At 34.2% G+C, this 20,708-nt stretch overlaps 1 protein-coding gene across 1 annotated transcript in view; it reads left to right on the top strand.

The window, feature by feature from the left end:
* Window positions 1-660: 660 nt before the first annotated feature.
* Window positions 661-20,708, top strand: part of LOC148943735 (chitinase-3-like protein 2) — a 66,549-nt gene continuing 46,501 nt past the window's right edge. The window contains exons 1-4 of the mRNA XM_089101659.1: window positions 661-797; window positions 3,123-3,313; window positions 11,939-12,039; window positions 15,042-15,173. Coding sequence (XP_088957785.1) covers window positions 3,139-3,313; window positions 11,939-12,039; window positions 15,042-15,173 — 408 coding nt within the window. The 5' untranslated portion in view covers window positions 661-797; window positions 3,123-3,138. The remainder of the gene's footprint in view (window positions 798-3,122; window positions 3,314-11,938; window positions 12,040-15,041; window positions 15,174-20,708) is intronic.

Here is a 20,708-nt window from a genome sequence, read left to right as displayed (position 1 = left end):
AAAAAATTAAAAAAGAAGAAGTAACCTAATCTAATGTTTAATGTTCCCAGGATATTTTACTGTTTGGGTTTCTGTATTACAATGACGGATCTAAAGCAAAATCTGGGGGGGGGGGCAATGTGACCCGGGCGCCATTAATTGGCCAAATTGACAAGTTTGTTTAAAAAAGAAAGAGTAAAAAAGGAGAAACGGAATGAGGGCCCCAGAAAGAATCTCGGTGGGCCTGACCCCCCCCCCTCCACAAAAAACATCACCTCCTGGATTCACCCCTGGTGTTTTAACATGAAGAATGTGCTTTTGTTCATTAGGAATTATGTTCATAAACCAATATAATTACATTCATTACATTAATTAATCCTTCGGATCTTCATAGGGCTCATTCCCATTAAGATTTTTTCTATATTATTTGCAATTTTTTCAAACAATACAATAAGTGAAAAAAGTGACATTAATAAAAAAAAGCTAATAAGTTTTCAAATGTAACTACTGAAAACAAATTGAAGGATCCTATGCAGTAGCGAGTTAAAGCAAAAACAGTCTCGAAAATACTTCATTGCACGGGTCCAAACTACGATAACGATTGACATTTGGGATTTTGTAAAAGATTATCACATCACAAATTTGTACAAATGATAAGGATATGAAAACTATTTGTATAAAAGAAACTTCGTATCAAACTTCGTAGAAACTAGTGATATAATTGAAAGCCTAGTAATTAGAACAGTGTAGAAAAATGACTGCAAAAATTGGGCTACTATTTTTGGTTGCAGCTCTCGCGACAATCACTCTCACAGAAGGTATTTTTGTAACTTAGTTTTTTAAACTTAATGTTAGCCCATTTTTGAAAAAAAAGCAGTTAAATAAGTGCTAACTTTCATCGGCAAAAAATGTTGAAGCATAACTATTAAAAGGCAGGGAGAGTAATAGAGAGTCTCATTGTCTCAGATACTGTATTATTTCTGGTTAGAAAATGTCTAGTTGGATGACATTTTATTTTGTGTCTTCAACACCCAGTTAGATCGTGAATATCTATTAGACTTTAAAATTAATTTATTTGATTTTTTTTTATAATTATTTTTCTTTTTTGGGGGGTGTAAGGATGGCTCGTAGTGATTGTTTGGGTAGAGTTTTGTAATAGGTGATGTTTATCTATACAAGTTTGTAAACTTCGGGTTTGTCGTTAATGTGTTTTTTCGTTTAGTAAAACCCTTCTATCCTCTTTAAAAAAAAAAAAAAACGTTCATAATGATAATATAACTTAAGAATAGAAAGATCTAAGAGGTCTCTGAATTAGCATGTATTTTAAATATATACTACTAGCGCGACCTTAAAATCAAACAGTTTGTGGTAAAGATCTATAACTAAGGAACAACTTGTGCTAATTGTAACCTAAACTCTAAAAAGCAATGTTGGATATTTACATAATTAGCTTTTACGGTGACCCTAAATGTGTAAAATCTAAGTTTAATGTTACCAGCCACAAGTTATGCACCAGAGAAAATTTGCCTGATTTTCGAAAACAGGGGATAAACACCCCAAAACGGACAAATTGTATTAATAAAATTATACCATTATTTCAGCAAATCAGAGAACACTATAGTTGAAGTTTTAGCCCTCTATCTACAAAACCAGAAAATTTGGTTTTTCCGAGAAAGGAAACCAAGGATTCACGTTTTTTTTTAGAGGTGTGTGTTTTTTTTAGAGGTGATCTTTTCAGACTAATGGTCCTAGAAAATAAAAAAAAGGCCCATTCGGACTTAAATTGGAAGTTCTCGTAACCTTTATAAGTACCAAAAAATTGCACCACAGCAAAGTGGTGTTTTCGGTCGTTTTGTGGTGCAAAACAGTAATTTTGGCCCAAAGAATACCAAACACCATCTAGTTAAAATTCTGAGATGGTTATTCAGCTTTAATTTCCTAAAAACTACATATGGAGCTTTTTAGTTTCAGATCCAGTATTGCTACACCATGGCATATTCGTCCGTAGGGAAGCACGTAGTACGTTTAAAATAGAAGGTTAATACATACGTTCTATTTTAAAGCTTCAGTTAACTGAGTTGATTTATTTGAGGCTTGATAAAATTACATACAGATGCTTATAATTCCCACTAGTCTTTATGCAGATGGCCGGTGAATTATAGTGTAGATGGAGGTATGTGCTCGGACCTGGAAAGTGAATTCTTATGCCCAAATTTCCTAATTCTTTGTAAGACTCCAGCTAAATAAAGATTTTGATTTCATCAGAAGATATTTTTGAAAAGCACTTAAAATATGGGCGCTAGTGCCCCTCTAGGGGTGCTGCGGGGCGATAGTGCCCCTCTTATTGCAGAAAATCTTTTTCTGTGTTGCATATGAGATTAAATTTCCATACTTACTTATACCAAGGGTTAATCAGGATGGGTTATCATGGATTCCACCAGGAATTTCTTTCTGGGGAATGGGTCAGCAAGTGCTAGTACGGACCATGGAATATTTCTTGTATTAAAGTTTATACATACTGTTTAGTTTCTTCATTTTTTCAGAAAGGGACTTCTCTTTGGCCCCCCTGCTGGCTTCAAAAGGTAATATCCCTGTAAAAAAAAATCCTTTTCTTAAGAACAGAGCTTGAAAAACGAGGGGTACCTTTTTGTTTGAAGGATTATTATTATTCTCGAAGAAATGTTAAATGAATATTAAACTTAAATGTAAAAAGCGGGACGGCAGGAGGAAATAATAGTGTCATTCACGTTCAGAAGAGCCTTGGATCAAACGGCTTATACCAACAAACTGTAAGTAAAGAGCGATCCTTCTCAATTGAAACCGAAAGCCTAAAAATGAAGTTTTGTTGACAACAGTTTTGGCTTGTCGCGCATATTTTCGTGGCTAAGTTTGATGACGAAGTTTTGGTGACAATGCTACAGCTAAATCTATTATTGATGCTGATTCTATAAAGACAAAGTGTCTGTTTTTACCTGTTGTAGTAGTTGCCCATTTCTGATATGTTAACTTTCTGAGCCTGTAAAAGAACGAAAAGTGTCGAGCTAAAAGTAAACTCTCAATTTCTCATTATTAGTAGTAGTACAACATAATAGGATGATAGAAGAATAATTTGAATCAAATATTTTTAACAATTTTCTGTACAGGAAAGAGGAATGTGGTATGTTATTACGGAAGTTGGGCAGTATATCGACCTGGAGAGGAAAATTTGACGTAGAAGATATTGACCCCTTCGTTTGTACTCATTTAATATTTGGTTTTGCTGGATTAAAAGAATATGACAATTCCATCTATGCCTTGGATCCATATAATGAACTTTACGAAAATTGGGGAAGAGGTAAGATTCTACTTTCATATGTGCATCAAATCTGGCATCGTTTAATAAAACCTAACATATTTTGGCGGTATTTACTTTTCCAGAATATCAAAGATTTATATTTTCAGAGTAGGGATGTACACTGGGAGAGGGAGATCGGGCCTGGGCCCCGATAAATCGTAATTTTTTAATTCTGTGCACATTCTATTTAGACTATCATATCTCGTTTTTTTTTTTTATTGTAATTATTTTATTGTATTTTTTACTTTATTTTTAATTTATTATTACTCATTTTATTTATTGTATTAATTTATTTATTATTTTAGTATAATGAATAAAATTTAATAAATTTTTTTTTCGAGTTTTTTTTTACCAGAAATAGATACTTTGTACGTGCCTGTTTCACCATAGAGTTTATTTTTTATCATTATTTTCGTTAGAATTGCTGCTTAAATTATTTTTATTGTTTTCTCTTTGGCCAAATACTAAACATACAGAAAGGATTAGATTCTTCTTTCTTATACGTAACATATAACAATGTTTAAAAAAAACTAATTGGTGATTGGGTCTTATCTCTTTTTTCATTATAAAAATATTTTTTGTTCAATGTAATAAGTTTGAAGTTTTAACCTAAACCGGCATCTTGTACTGAATTTTATTTTATTCATTTTTTTTGTCGGTTTGTTCCATCGGAACATCTAAACTTATTGTGCATATTTTCACTCTAGGACAAATACTAAAGATAAAAAAGAACTAAGATTTTACCTTTTACTTTTTTTTTACAAATATCATAAACTTATTGCAATAACTTGTTTTAATGATTATTTTAATGTCAGTGCAGCCTACTGTTTTATTTTTTCAGTGCAGCCTACTGTAATGCAACTGTTTTTTTTTTTTTTTTTACAAAATGAAGAAAATTCCGAAGAAGAAAAAATAAGGATATTTCCAGCCAGCGAAATTGGCTATTACAATTTTAGTGTTTAATTTTGTAGGTTCGTTTTGTTTTATTTTGTCTTTAAGACTATCGTATGTATATTTTTAACTCTTCATTTACTTTAGTGATCTTAGTATGGTTGGTCAGAGGTCTCCACCGTTATGCCTGCATATTTATCCTTCTTTGGCTTAAAAAATTCTTATTTTTACTTCACCGCGAATTCCTTCATATTTTCATGCATCGCCAATGTGGTCTTAAAAATTATTTGTTTATTCTTTTTGGCATGTCAAAGTCTGAATTTACCATTTGACTTTAATTTGTACAATTCAGCTTTCAGTCAAGTACTAAAAGAGGTAAGGATGTACTCTTCCTGTACGTCCTTCTCCGTAGCAAACGTAAAACAAAACTCTTTTGCACACTCAAATACATTAGAAGTCAATATTAGGCACACCATCAAGAAAAAGATTCCAGCACCTCATCTCAAAGATAACCAAGGCGTAAAACCCAATTTTCACTTACAAGTTACTCCCCTGTCTTCAAATTTGGACGGGATTTTTATTCTAACGTATTCATCGGATTCAAATAATAGGTCAAAAGGTATAAAGATTTTCCAAAGCCATTGCTGTCACCTAAGACTTCAAATCGGCTTTTCAGTTGCTTTTTATTTTTTACCGGAACAAAAAGGAAGCCCGTGGCCCATCATCGTGAATCATCCCCTGAACCCTGTATTACCAAGCAGACCACCATTCCACTGTGTTAACAGAAGGTAAAGGATAGGTGAACCAACTAGCAAAAGATGTCCACCCCTCACCGCAAAGATGACAAAGGCTTAACATCATATTATTACAAATTCCACCATTGTCTTGAATTTCAAACCACATTTTTTTTTAAATGTATACCACGACAATGAAGTTGTCAGCCCCTTGATATTTTTAAAATGCTACATTGAAGTGCACACAAAACAGTAGATGTCGTATACTCTGATCACCTCATCAAGGATCATTGGATGAAAAAAAAACATGTCTATCTTGGTTCAAAAACGGATTCCTTAGCCGAAAGCTTACTTTCTAATTTTAATATAAACATGACTCGAAACTGGCACCGGCCTGCTTGCTAAAAGCAGAGTTTTCCAGTCGAAAGCAAAGACAGGGCTCAATAAAAAAGAAGCTAGGTTATATCGCTTCATATAGGCCTCTCAACAATAAACTATAAAACTTTTTTTCAACTCATATACTCTAGGCTCTGGCTGAATAACTAGTGAAAATAACCCTTTTTGGCGGCAATTGAGAATTTTTCACAGCTTTCCAAAAAGAATTGTCATATTTATCACTCTGACCTAAGGTTTATAATTTCTGCAAAAGCTGCAGAGGTTAGACTTGTACGACTTTTCAAACAGTTCGTGGTAACGAAGTGTAAGTAAGGAGCGACCCGGCTCAATAATAACCGAGAATCTAGAAAACGGGTTTTTGATACCAATGGATACATCAAAAGAATCAGATTTCAATGCTGAATTCAAATATATAATTTTCATCAAGTTTAGTCCTACCCATCAAAAGTTACGCGCCTCGGAAAATTTGGCTGATTTTCGAAAAAAGGGGGAAAGACCCCATAAAAGCTATAGAACCTTAATGAAAATCACACCACCACATTCAGCGTATCAGAGAAACCTACAGTTGAGGTTTCAAGCTCATATCTACAAAAATGTGGAATTTTGCATTTTTTGCCAGAAGAAAGATCACGGATGCGTGTTTATTTTATTTTATTTTTTTTCAGGGGTGATCGTATCGACCCAGTGGTCCTAGAATATCGTGGGAGGACTCATTGGAACGGAAATTAAAAGTTCTAGTGCGATTTTTAGTGACAAAAAAATGGAGGGCAACTAGGCTCCCTCCCACGCTCATTTTTTCCTAAAGTCATCTGATCAAAATTTTGAGATAGCCATTTTGTTCAGCATGGTTGAAAATATTATAACTATGTCCTTTAGGATGACTTAATCCCCCAAAGTCCCCGGGGGGAGGGCTGAAAGCTATGAACTTTACCCAATGTTAACATACATTATTGGCTATTAGGAAGTATACGGACGTTTTCAGGAGGGATTTTTTCTGGTAGTAGGGGGGTGGGTGTGTCGGGTTTTATGTGGGAAGATCTTTCCATGAAGGAAGTTTTCATGGGGGGAGGGACATTGCTATGAAGGGGGCGCCGGATTTCCCAGCATTATTTAAAAAAAAGATCAGAAATCAAATATTAAAAAAAAACAAGTTTTCCAACTGAAAATAAGGAGTAACATCAAAACTTAAAACGTACAGAAAATATTACGTGTATGATTGGGTTCACCCCCTAGTCAGTACCTCGCTCTTTAAGCCAAAGATTTTTTAGTACTTTCATAAGAGCTATTTATTCTAAATAATGGCCTTTGTGATTAAGGGGCCATTTTTAAAGAATTGGAACAAAATTTGAACTTCAGCGTAAAGAGGGAGTTAATGAATAAGGGAAGAACACCCTAATACACTTATTAAAAATCTATGAACATAGAAGTTCGTTACGCAAGTCAATTTGTAAGGTACATATATTTATTACTAACAGAACCGTTCGTAAATAAAATTTAACCAGTTTCGAGAAAACCAATCAACCAAATTAAATTAAAATTAATATGCAAATTGTGTTTTAATTATTCATGTACTGTGAGCCAAAATCAAAACCTGCATTAATTCAAAAACGTTCAAAAATTAAATAAAAAACAAGTTTTCTTAACTGAAAGTAAGGAACGACGTCAAAACTTAAAACTAACAGAAATTATTCCGTATATGAAAGGGGCTGTCCCCTCCTCAACGCCTCGCTCTTTAGGCTAAAGTTTGACTTTCTCACAACTCTTATTCTTTTTTAACAATAAAAAACTTTAGCGTAAAGAGCGAGGCGTTGAGGGGGGACAGCCCCTTTCATATACGGAATAATTTCTGTTCGTTTTAAGTTTTAACGTCGTTCCTTACTTTCAGTTAAGAAAACTTTTTTTTATATAATTATCAATAGGCTGAAATTGGCAAACTGCAGAAAACAATAAGGAGCACAAGAAAAAAGTAATTCTCCTGTAACACAAATTTAAAAATGTTTTTGAAAAAAGGGTAGTAAAAAAAAAGTATCAATATTTTAAATTCAGCATAATAAACTGCTTTCCTATAAAAAAAACTATTCTAATCAATTAGCTCTTTTTTAATCTAAAAATTTCAATTTTCTAAGAAACAAATTTTGATAAATGATTACTCACAAACTAGAGCTAATCGAGAGATTCTGAATGCATATTTGAATGAAGTGTAAAAACAGATATTTGAAGAAATGTTTTTTTTTAGGGTGTAAAGTATTTAGAACATCAATTCGAGAAGCTTTTCCGGGTGTCTCATTTCGTAGTTATTTGGGCATTTATGTGTCAACGAGAGCGGTCCAGGGGGGCGCTTGGGATTAAAGCTAGTCGTGGGAAAGGGCTCGTTCCCAGGCATGGTCGAACAACCAATAGCTGGAACTTCCGTTCCAGGAAAGATATATTCTTGGTTCATTTCTAAAGGCAGTCCATCTTTCGCCTTCGTCGTAGCTAGTTGTTCTTTTGCTACCTTATTTTCTATATGTGTGTTCTCACGTTATTTAGTAAAGACCATTTACCAACGTTTATCGTCTATCTTTGGAATTTACGTAAACCATTACATCTGCCAATAAAAAAAATGCATACAAATAAAGAACTAAACAGAGTTTTATAGAGTGGTGGCAAGCGGTTAAAACTAGTGGAGCATATATCACTAGGGGAAAACCTCCAAGTGACATTTGAGTGACCGTTATAAGTACTTACGACATCTTACGCCAAATACTGGCAATACATTGAAGAGCTATTTTGCCAGCTACCAAAATTTCTTGTGATATTGAGCCGCAAATACTGCAAAAGACTGATTAATAAGACATCGAAACGTTACGAGCTATTGAACTTTCTTCTATTCAAAGTGCCTTCTTGAAAAACACTTTTGTTTAAATGAACATTTTGAAATAGGCTGTTACACAATGCCTAATATGGATTTCATCGCGATAGCTTCTACCTACTAATTCAAATTTCTACAACTGAGAGTCTCCGGTCGATTTCTACCTTCATTTAGCCATTCTACGTTTGGTGTGTTTTTTTTACCTGATTTTATAAAGTCGACGTGTGATCTACATTTGACAGTTTCCAACCAAAAGTTAACATTTTGAATTTGATAATCGAAAATTAATTCTCAATTGTGACTACATTTGACGCTAGTGATTTAATTGAGACCAACTGCAATTGGATTTGGTACAGACTATCTTTCGTAAGTGATTTAACACAGCTAAACAACCCAGTAAATTTTATTAGACCCCTGTTGTTAGAAGTGAAGTTTATTGCCCAAAATCTGGCGTCCGTAATTAAAGAACTGTGTTTAAAACAAATATTTAAATTTTTAGAATAATTGCTTCTTCAAAGATGATCTCAATATGTCAGTTATTATTCCTATGTTTGATCCGGCGGAAAATGGGTATAACAAAAAGGTTGCTTTTGATTTTGTAAAACAGTGGAGGATAAATGGCATATTTCCGCCTCTTTTATTTGACTTCCCTCGATTATAAATTTGTCAAGTTTAAAATGTGGATTATTTGTAGCATATGCCCCAGGCAAAACAGTAGGCAAAATGGTTGCAGAGTTTGTAGGCGCGGCTCAATTTAAGGATGAAACGGTATATCTGTTCTATAAAAGGATGCAAAAATTAGGAAGGTCATGTAGGGTGTCCTTAGAAGCCAGGGATGATGGTGTAGTCCTTGGAAGATTTGCTCTCAATTTATTCAAGCAGGGGATCAGACCGTCCTACAAACGGTATTTGTTAGAGCATAAATTTTTTGTTTAGGTGATGCGTACAAGCTTACAAAACAATATGAACAGATAGAACAGATAGTGGGGAAAGGAGAAACGTCTTCTTTTTCCGATGAATTTCTTTCTGCGCTGACGAGGGTGAAATTTGGACTCAGTGATAAAGGTTTTAATGCACTGCGAGATGGTACTGATGCCTCGCAGGGCGGTTTGGCTACCCATGGAAAGGGAGCTGGTTTTGAGGTCCCATGGGATGGTACTGATGCCTTACGGAATGGTTTTGTTGCACTGCGAGATGGTACTGATGCCTCGCAGGGCGGTTTGGCTACTCAGGAAAAGGGAGCTGGTTCTGAGGTCCCGTGGGATGTTACTGATGCCTCACGGGATGGTTTTGTTGCACTGCGAGGTGGTACTGAGGCCTCGCAGGGTGGTTTGGCTACCCAGGAAAAGGGAGCTGGTTTTGAGGTCCCGTGGGATGAGAAAAAAAAGGTGGAAAAGGGGCTAGTTTTGAGGTCCCGTAGGATGAGGTTGATGCCTCGAGGGATGGATTTAATACATAGCACGAATAGTTATGTAAAAATATCAACAGTAGCACTACCATTTGTCAAAGCGAAACCAAAGAGGTCAAAACTAAGCTGTTCTGCTGCAATATTATCTCAACAATCTTATTGATAATAGTGCGTTAACAGAAGAGCAGCCTGGTATACCAATCAAACTGTAAAGGTTGACATATCTATTCCATTATTTATAAGTTTATGCATTTTCATTTATTTGTCGCTGGTATTTCAGGATTAATTATCCTTTCTCGGTCATTCCTTTTGCCCTAACCCGAAGTTTATGCATAATCCCAACTTTCCTTGTCCTCATCAAATTCAGAGGTATGGGGAACAAGTCTATTTTAAAGTATACAAAGACAAATGAAGTGTTAAAATATCCAGTTTCCGACTACTGTTGTTAGTGTGGTTCGTTTATACTATGTGAGTTTTTACTTATGCAAGTATTGTGTAGTGTTTGTATTATGTAATTGTTTACTAGTTCATGCTGTAGAATGTTATTAGGTGAGAAGTGAATAATTTGGGAAGGTAATGTTTTTGAATTCAATTAAAGTTTGAGGGTTTAATGAGAAGGGGATAAGCCAAATTTGGGAAATTTAACTTGAAACAGGGGGGAGAATCTGTAAAGTATTTATAACATCAATTCGAGAAGCTTTTCCGGGTGTCTCATTTCGTAGTTATTTGGGCATTTATGTGTCAACGAGAGCGGTCCAGGGGGGGCCCTTGGGACTAAAGCTAGTCATTGGAAAGGGCTCGTTCCCAGGCATCGTCGAACAACCAATAGCTGCAACTTCCGTTCCAGGAAAGTTATGTTCTTGGTTTATTTCTAAAGGCAGTCCATCTTTCGCCTTCGTCGTAGCTAGTTGTTCTTGTGCTACCTTATTTTCTCTATGTGTATTTTCACGTTATTTAATAAAGACCATATACCAACGTTTATCGTATATCTTTGGAATTTACGTAAACCATTACATCTGCCAATATAAAAAGGCATACAAATAAAGAACTCAACAGAGGTTTACAATGGCAACAAAAAGTTCCAAGTAAATTGCTGTAATTACCTATGGACATTCCAAGAAGGTACTCAGGGTCATCCTAACTCCATCTGATACGAGTATTTTGTTTAATACAAAGATCACCCATTCTGCTAAGTTAACTAAATCGTTTTTTATTTGGGTCAAGTTATTAGCTCAAGTTCAAGTTTTTTATTCAGTTCTCATTATGTCTCACTGATATACTGCACATGTTTTATTTATATTTTTCAATCACTTTAGTATTTTTTTAATCAGTTTAAACAAAATAGTTTAGCATTTTGGGAAAGGAATGTAAGCTATTTTCCGAAAGTTTCACGGATAAAGTGACACATCAAAAGACAACTTGATTAATGGCGAAAAAAGAGCTTCATTTGACTTGAAATGCCATCTAGCTCATGTAAGCCAATTATTCCTTTGATTGACTTAGTGGATTTTAAACTGAAAATTAATTCAGGAGCAAGATAATAGACATACTTGTGGATAAAATCAAAATCATGACATATATACCACCCATAATGAATCCTCTGCGTTTGGCTGTATTAAAATTTGAGGCATAACTTCTTATGATCAATTAGAGTGAAAAATCTTCGAGTTTTTTTTTTAAATAAGAAAAAAATAAAGCTCGGAACATTAGTTATCCTATCTTTATGACAAAAAGACACAGCATTACTATACAATACATGAGAGCAAATTAATTACATTGATATTAATATTGATTAATCAATTAATATTGATAAATCATTTCAAAATTTTTTTTAGTCATTTGGATCTTCCAATTCAGTATAAGAATTGTAACGTTAAAATCAAAGGAGAAATCTAATAACCGTATTTCATAACTGCAAATACAATATGATGCTTTGCCTTTAACCAGTCACGAGAGGAGAGAGGGATAGAAGAAGGGGGAAAGTATTTTTATATTTGGTAACTATAATTGTTAATTGATAACGATCATTGATAATTATAATTTGTAATTTTAATGTATGTATAATCGATATTTGTATAATTTTTTGTCTGGTGACAAACCAATGGCGTCAATGAAACACCAATACCTTAAACGGATTTCGGGTAAGCCAGGTACCGTCATACCTATTGGTGCGCCTGGTATAATAATACAGCACCTACAGATTCATGAAAAATATTAACTAATGTTAATCAGCCCTTTTCTTAAAATTCAACTTATTTTCGAAACATGTGAAACCTGATAAAATTATGAGACAGGCGTGAACTTATTATGTTGACATAGATATTTTTTTTTCTTTTGTCCAACAGGAGCCTATGAGCGTTTCACCGGTTTAAAGAAGATACACCCAGAGCTCGTGACAATTTTGGCTATCGGAGGATGGAATGAAGGATCAGTCAAGTACTCAAAGGTAAGATAGTTCCAATACAGAGAAAAAGACAGGCTACTTGTTAAAAAATGTTATTGCTAAAAGACTTTTTGTTATTTTTACCAGCATAAAATTTCACCCAGAAGAAACTATCAAGTTAAATATAAATTTTTTTTTTAAGGGTTTTGAATATATTTATCTTCATCCTCTTAAGTTGTTGTGTTTCAAACTGTGTGGTTATTTTAACCTCAAGAAAAACGCAATAATTTGCTTTTTAAAAAAACCTATAGGAAAAAGGAACTATAGGAAACTGATCTCTCTTTGTTCTGTTTGACCGTCGTTTAATTTACATAATTGTTGGTAAGTAATATAATGTTTAGGCTCCTAAGAACTAGCCTTACCAGGTTTCTTGGACGATTCGAGTTGGCCTTGGGCGGGCACTGAAAAAATACGGAAACACATTATAAGAAATGTGAAACATGAAACATGTGAAAAACATGCCAAAAGATGACAACAATATCATTGTATTACGGATGACTAAAATGTCAAACAGTCAATGCCGATGAAAAAGTGAACCAATGTTGGGCTTGTCTCTGTTTCAGGTCAAAGCTCATTAATAATAATGATAATGCTCATGATAAACCTGAAACTTTTCAGGTTTATCAGAGACAAAAAAAGTCAGTGCGATGAATCAACCACAATTAACATATTTAGCCATCTTAGCTTGAAAAAAATGTGCCTTCTTTTGCCTTAGCTTGGCTTAACAGCCATATCTAAATGCAGATTTACCCTTTGGTTTCATCACTGGTATCCTTCCGAGCGCTCTTTCTTCATAGTGTGATTTCTCTTTATTTTGCGAATCCCTTTGTCTAGATGGAATTTTTTTCTAAAATTCTTCTAGTCATTAGATGTTTCCTGTAGATTGGAAATTTAAAACGAAGAAGTTACAATTCAGATCTCTTAAAAGGGAGAGAACGATTTTATTGTAAAAATAAACCAAAATAGAAAACAATTGAAAGAGAGAACAAAATGTAAAAAAAGCAGGATCTGACAAAACAGTCAATCAATCTTTTCAAAAACATGAAAATACTGTTAATACATTTCAAAAAGATAAATAGAAGGCAAAAATTTAGTATGTTCGCCTCTTTAAGATTCTTTTCATTCGTCGAGTGACATTTAAACGATTTTTATTGTTTCTCAAACCAGGGGCAACCCTAATTTAAAACCTAATTCTCGGAGCAAGTTTCCTTCAATGGCTTCAGCTTTCTCTCAGAGCTGCCATTTCCTCACAGCTGAATTGCTTTACTTATAAAACTATGTGAATGATAGCCCAAAAGGGTATGGAAACCTTCTATAGAACGCACTTAAGTTGAAAAAGTAGAGAACACACTTTTTTTAATGCAGGCTTTTGGCGCTGAATTTCAGTCATGTAACTGATTTAACTCTCAGTTTGAGTTTTTTTAAAGCTGGTTTTTTAATTCAAAAATTTAACTCAATATCACTGCATAGCTTTTATGCAGGGTTCATGGACATACTTTCTATAGAGCTTTGATCTTACCTAATCCCACTTAATATGCCTATTGACGGTTGGTCTTGCATATTTTCTTTTTTTGAATCTACGTTTAAGAGACTTAAAATATTTGAAAAGAAACTTCTGCCTTTCCTGTGATAAAGTTGATTTATTGTTCGTTCGTGTGAAATCTTAAAACTTTGAAAGTAGTCCTGAAGGTATGTTTTGAAGTGCAGTGTAATTTCACCTTTTAATTTTGCAAAACTGGGGACCAGTCCCCATAAAGCTTCAACAATTTATCAATTTCTTATGATTTGATAACTTTCTTATGATTTTATTTTGCGAAGAAATAGAAGGAAGTCGTGGATGTTGAGGTACCTCTAGGACCTAAAGTCTAGTTTAATGTATCATTAAAAGAACAATCAAAGAAAGTTGTTAGAGCAGCAGGAATAGGAGGGAAATTGGAACAGTTACAAGCTAGACCTCTAGTGTTGTTATCAATCTCTATTTCTAATCCAAACCAAAAGGTTGAGAGCTCAGAAACGAAATTCAACTTTAGATAATTTGAGTTTTGAGTGGGTTGACTGAGCACACATAAGTAAAAATTATGAATAGCTTATAGATTTCATAATCAGCTCAAAATACTTGGCCATAAGAAGTAACAAAAATTATTAAGAAAGACTACAATAAAATTTATTATTTAAGTTATTTTTAATAATTGAAATCAACGGGAAAACAAAAACAACCTGAACTCTGTTAAACTTTTCTAACGGTTAATAACGACATTGAAAAGTAAAACCGAAGTTAAACTCTAACAAATTCAACTTTAATTGAGTTCAAATCGAGTTCGCTTAATGCAAAAAGAAAACTCTGAAAATTGTATTGTTTTCAAGTTTCATAACTAAAGCAATATTTAAAAGTCTCCAGAATACTTTGCACAGAAAATTATTATTTCAAGTATTTTAATTTTAGAATTACAGCACAAAAAAATAAGCAAATCATCAATGTAAGGCTTGTTCAAACTTTCCAAAGCACCAATGGTGTCATAGAAAAGTAAAGCTGTGACAGGAATCTGGATCAATTCTAATTCATTTAATTTGAGTTGAGTTTAAGATGCGTAGGCTGAGTGTAAATTATTCGTGGTTCTCATGCTCTTCAGATTCCGTGGTTAGGTTAAAATAATTGACAATAAAAAAAAAGTCTTACGGCAATGACAAACAATAGAAGAACTGAAAATATCTGCACTAATTGAAATAAAATTAGAAAATAATTGGAACCTTGATAAGCTTTCCAAAGGGTCAGTGGTGTCATTGAAAATTAAAACTGAGACTGAAATATGTTTGAATTCTATTTCGTTCAATTTGAGTGGATATTACTGAGTGTAAACAATTTTAAATTTTTTATGGTTTTTAGGTTTCATAATTAATTCAAATTATTATTACTTTTAGTGAATTATCTGTATAAACTGCTGTTTTGAATTTTTTTTTCTAAAAAGAATTTTTCTTAGACTTTAACTTCTATTCTTCCTTTGTAGATGGCCAGCACTGCGGAAGGCCGTAGCCAATTTATTGATAGTGTTGTCCCATTCTTGTTAAGATATGGCTTTGATGGGCTTGATATGGACTGGGAATACCCTACTCAACGAGGAGGAGTAGCAGAAGATCGGGTAACTACTTGTTTTGATTGATTAGTTTACTCTTGCTTTTAAATTGTTTGTAGACTATTTGATTATTGATATAAAAGACCTGTATATTAAAGTTACTCGTATAAATGGAAAGGTATTTCAAAAGCTTGAAAAATGTTCAGAATCAACGCGCTAGCTTTGACTGAAGTGTCTTCCATGTTTATTCCGAGAGCCAGCATCCCAACGAGAAATTCCCCACCCTTCAGGAAAATCCCCGCCGGAGAATCCCAAACCCAGTGGAAAATACCCCCCTCAGAAATTACCCCTGGAAATGTCCCCCAGAAAATATCCTCCGCGGAAATATCCCCTCGTCATGGAAAATACACCCCCCATGGCTGGTTGGTCTCCAATCACTTTCGAGTTACGAAAAAAGGACTAGAACTCTCAATTTCTGATGTATTGAGTACCCTCTAAAATTTTTGCGACCATGAAGTGGAAGTGAGGATAAGGAAGGGGCAGTCCTCCCCCCCATACGGAATAAATTCTGCTCGTCTTAGGGTTTAATGATGTTCTTGACTCTTGTAATAACATCGTAGACCAGAAATGATTCAAGAAACCAAGAGGGGTTGAACATCAATTTCACATTTTTGATGCTTTTTTTAAGTTTTTGTTGTACCCCCCCCCCCCAAAAAAAAAACAACAACAAAATAACAACCCCCCAAAAAAATTGTGGTTGTGACCCGGGGGACTATACAACAATTTCTACCACTACAGAACTAATTCTTGGTTTATTTGAAGGCTCAATGAGAGCTGAGATGTTTTGGCATTAAAATGCACCCTTTGAGGTAGCTCCCTCCTTCCCTAACTACAAAACAATCAGAGAACCACATGGCAGAAGTTTAAGTGCCTTTTCAAGCTTCGAGAAGAATTTCGAGAATCAAATTTTTGACAAGAATTTCCTTTCAGTGGGGGTCAAATTGTCGGGTAATCTTTTTTCGTGGAAAAATGTGGTTAATGTCCACAAGTGTGATGCAAGGTGACCTCCCTGCTTATTGCACAAAAACTTTTCTGGCGTTTATTTTAACCCTTGATTTAACTGAAGTGATTTGCTTCATAATGCAGTGGTCTATTATTAAGGAAGGGTGTAGATCTTTGTGTATGGGGGGATAGGATAACAAAAGCATTACGTTTCAATGGCCTAATTTCTAAGCCTCGCCGAGCCTTCAGATAAAAACTAAATGAGTTTATATTAAGTGCTGTCTAATTCTTCTTAATTACCACATTTATGTTCAGCCTATACCTTTATTATTGGTGCTACCGCAGGTGTTGGAGTAGTAGTGGCTTAGTAGTGATCAAGTTGATTCAGATTATGCTTGATGCAATTGTGTACAATGAAGTTTAATTTTGAATCACGTGTTATGAATGAGTCTCGGTGGGTGTAGAGTAAGGAGAGGGGGAGCTGAATTACCTAAAATTACCTCGGGGGGAGCTGAATTTTCGAGCATGATCTGGTTAACGATCAGAAATTAAAATTTAAAAAAAAGCTTTTTTCAACAGGAAGCACAGAACAACACAGAAAAAGACAAAATTACTCCATATATGAGGAGGGGCTGTCATTTTCTCATTCCCTTGCTCGTTACAATAAAGTCTCTATTACTTTGAAAAAGCTTTTATTTCAATTAAACGTCCCTAACGTTTATGAAGTGTTTCTTAAAGAATTTAGAAGATCAAGCTTTAGTGTAAAGACAGAGGGGCTTAGGAGGGGGAATCCCCTCATATATGGAGCAATTTTCGTTTAATTGAAAATCTCCCAAAACGTTCCCTAAAGTTTTACCTTAATACCCTTAGTGTCATTACTTACAGTAAATGTAGTGTTAGTGTTGATAGTTGAGTGGTAGTGTTCTGGCTAGTTCAAAATCTGCCACAACTTATCCTTAAAGGTATCACTTAATAATGTTAGCTGTTCTCGAGATATTGCTTTTTCACCATTTTGTAAAAATTATTCCATATATGAGGGGGAAACCCCCACTTCAATCTCTTTTTCATTACAAGAACTTCTCTATTATTTTGAAAAAGTTTTTTATTCCGATTAAACGGCCCTGATGTTTATGAATTCTTTCATAACGAATTAGCAAAAATTTCAAACTTCAGCGAAAAAAGAGAGGTGGCATAGGAGGGGAAGCCCGCTCATATATGATAAAAGACTCATTTAATTTAAACTCCCCTTAACCGTTCCCTAAAACTTTCACCTTAACACCCTTAGCATCATTAGTTTCAGTTACTGTAATGTTAGTGTTAAAACTATGCATATAGTGCCTTCTGGCTAGTTTAAAATCCACCACAAGCTACCCTTAAAGGTCTAACTTAATAATGTAAGCTGTTCTTGAGATATTACTTTGTCACCTTTACAAAAATCTACATGCTTATAGTTTGTTTTGATATAGTTGAACATCTACCTAAACATCCCAGTGAAGTTTCACCCTAATACCCTAAGCTTGCATAGTAACAATAGTTGTTGTAGCAGGAGTAGCATTAGTAGCAGTATGTATTTAACATCTTTGTGAGAAAAAGGGATAGGGGGAGGGGTATAGTTTCCCTCCATTCTGTTTGGTCACTTAAAAAGGTAGTTGGACTTTATATTTTTGTTCGAATTAACTTAAAAAATCAAATTTTTCCGAGGGAAGTAAAGAGTGAAGTTGAAACTTAAAACGGACAAAAATTATTACTTCACAGCCTAATTAATATATATTAATATAACTAGTACAAATAAACAAACTAATTATGTTTCCCTATGCTTTTAGGATTATACAAAACTAGTGCTTTACTGAAAACACAAAAGTGGAGTAAAAAATACATAATTATTGATTTGAGAGTCGAAAGCGGGTATGTAGCCTGACAAAACTAAACAAATATATAAAGTTTTTCATAGTATTACACCAGTTGTGGCATTGGTAACTTTCAGTATACAATTAAAATTATCTTAAAAACAAAGGCGTAAAACTAAATATTTTTTTTATAACCGCGAAGTAATTGAACCGCATATTGAAATATCGGATACATTTATCAAGCAGCATTTTGCTCTCACCAGCTGTAATACCAATAGTAGGTAATGTACAGTCTTAAATTGTAAGGAATATGCTTTAGTATCACCTGAAATGAAGATCAAATAAGACATAAAGTGAACTCTGGAAATCCGATTATTTCTCTTTATACAAGAGTCAATTTCAAGCCATGATACAAATTCTAAAGCTAGTCTATAGTCCTAATACTATCAAGATGACCTTAATTTAAACTTGTGTACAAACTAATCATGACATGTCCTTTTAAAAACCAAAACAAGACCCAGTCGTAGGACTGAGCCATTGTGCAGAACTGACACCAAATTAAACGTAAAAAAAAAATAAAGAAAATCCTAAAATGGATTGTTGCTTTATCTTAAATGGGATTGATAATATTTTGATTCTATAAAAAGTGTCCTTAATTGGTTTGAATTTGAATTTATTTTTTAAACCCATCATAAATACAGAAATTGATCGAAAAAAACAACAGAAAAGAGAGGGAGAAAAAAAAACATACATTAAATAGTACAGACAAAAAAAGCACACATACACTGTAGCGGAACGGACGAGAGTAGGGGTAGTCAAAGATAGGTACTACCCTCGAAATTAACGAAATGCTTATCAAGCAACTAATTAACTGCAGCAATTAAATTGATTACTGCGTATCGCCGGATCAGGTACGAATTACTGGTTCTCAATGGAACTTGCAGCAAAAACTTCAAATATCTGAAGAAAATTCTACGGATTTTAGATTTATCTTCTTTACGCAGAAGTTTCCAAAATGGTGTTATATATAATATATGTGGCTGCGCGACAGCGTTGTAAATTCTAGCCAGTGAAAACCTATTAAGATTTCTCTTCGAAGAAATTGTGGCCCCATACGCAGTTCGAATTTTACGCTCTATATGTGTGATGATTAGCGAAGGGGTAGATGACAGTGTGTCTCCGATGGGCAGTCCCAAGTATACTAGTGATTTCACAGGCTCAATAGACAGGGATCCTAGTTGAATGTGAGGTAAAACAAATTTATTCCAATTAAACAGCATTACTTCCGATTTTGATACATTAAAACTAAGGCCAATATCACCATACTGAGATGACAGGATATCAAAATTACTTTCTAGGGATGCTATTTTCCGAGAAAAATTCAAGGTGTCATCCAGAAAAGCACCTATGGTCACATCTATTCCTCTTAGAACACAGCTTATATTGACTTTGGACTGTACCTCAGAAATACTATTAATGAACAACTCTTGCGAAGAAATTGCACCCTGTTTACTACCTTTTTTACATGGATTTTTCTAGTGGGTTCTGCATTAGGAATGCATACACACACATTTATTTGGCGATACATATCATAAAGAGGTCGAACAATAGCTGGGTCGACACCATTTTTCCGTAATTATAGCATTATCTGCGCATGTTTGCCCGAGTCAAAAGCGAGGCGTACGTCGTATTCACCAATAGCCAGCGATTCATTAGAAATGAACGCATCTAACAGAACATTTGCTACAATATTTAAAGCGTGAGCGCATCCCATTCCTGACTGGAAACCAAACTGGTGGGGAGGGGCCTTGCAACACTTCCTAATGCCACCTGTTATTAACAATTCAAAAAGCTTGCAAAATACAGAGGAAATGGTTATTAGTCTACAAGAATACGGTTCTCTTGTGTCTTTTTATTGTTTCATTATAGGTGTTATCGTTCCTGAGGTAACTAAATATGGTACGACACCTTGCTTCATAATAATCTGGTAAGCAGTTGCAAGATGTTCATCTAAAAGGGGACTACCATTCAATAGATGATCTGCACATATTTTATCTGCACCACTTGACGACTTCTTCTTTAATTTTTTTGCACATTTCCCGGATTTGACAACTGTTCATAAAAAAATATTATAACTCTTCAGTAAGAAGGGGAATTAGTTGCTAACAAAAGGTTTGTTTTTTTGAATCATCTGGGGTTGCACATTCCCCACTAAAATAAATCAACCCATACTTTCTCACCAATCCTACTGGCAGTCGGATTATTGTACTCAGCGGGCTTTGCACGCAGATTTACTTTACTGTACCAAAACTCCTATATTATTTTGTGTTTTCAGTAAAGCGCTAGTTTTGTATAATCATAAAAGCATAGGGAAACATAATTAATTGGTTTATGTGGACTAATTATATTGATATATATTAAATAGGCTGTGAAGTAATAATTTGTATCCGTTTTAAGTTTCAACTTTGCTCTTTACCTCCCTCGGAAAAGTTTTGTTTTTTTAAATTAATCTTTGTTCGTTTTTGATTAAAATTTAATGCAGCAAAAACGCTGCCATGATCTTTTTTATTTATACGGAATAATGTATGTTCGTTTTAAGTTTTAATATCACTTCTTAGTTTCATTTGAAAACTTATTTTTAATATAATTTCTAATTATCACCGATCTAGGGGAGATAAGACAGCTCTAAAAAAATACTGCAAACAACCTTGACAGCTAAGAAAAATTTTTATTCTATAACATAAAGCTCATT

Source organism: Artemia sp. Qi Xiang Cuo, chromosome 15, assembly GCF_049724085.1.
Source record: "Artemia sp. Qi Xiang Cuo chromosome 15, ASM4972408v1, whole genome shotgun sequence".
Classification (NCBI taxonomy): Eukaryota; Metazoa; Arthropoda; class Branchiopoda; order Anostraca; family Artemiidae; genus Artemia; species Artemia sp. Qi Xiang Cuo.
Note: the sequence above shows the minus strand (reverse complement) of the source record. Positions and strands in the feature narration are given on the sequence as shown.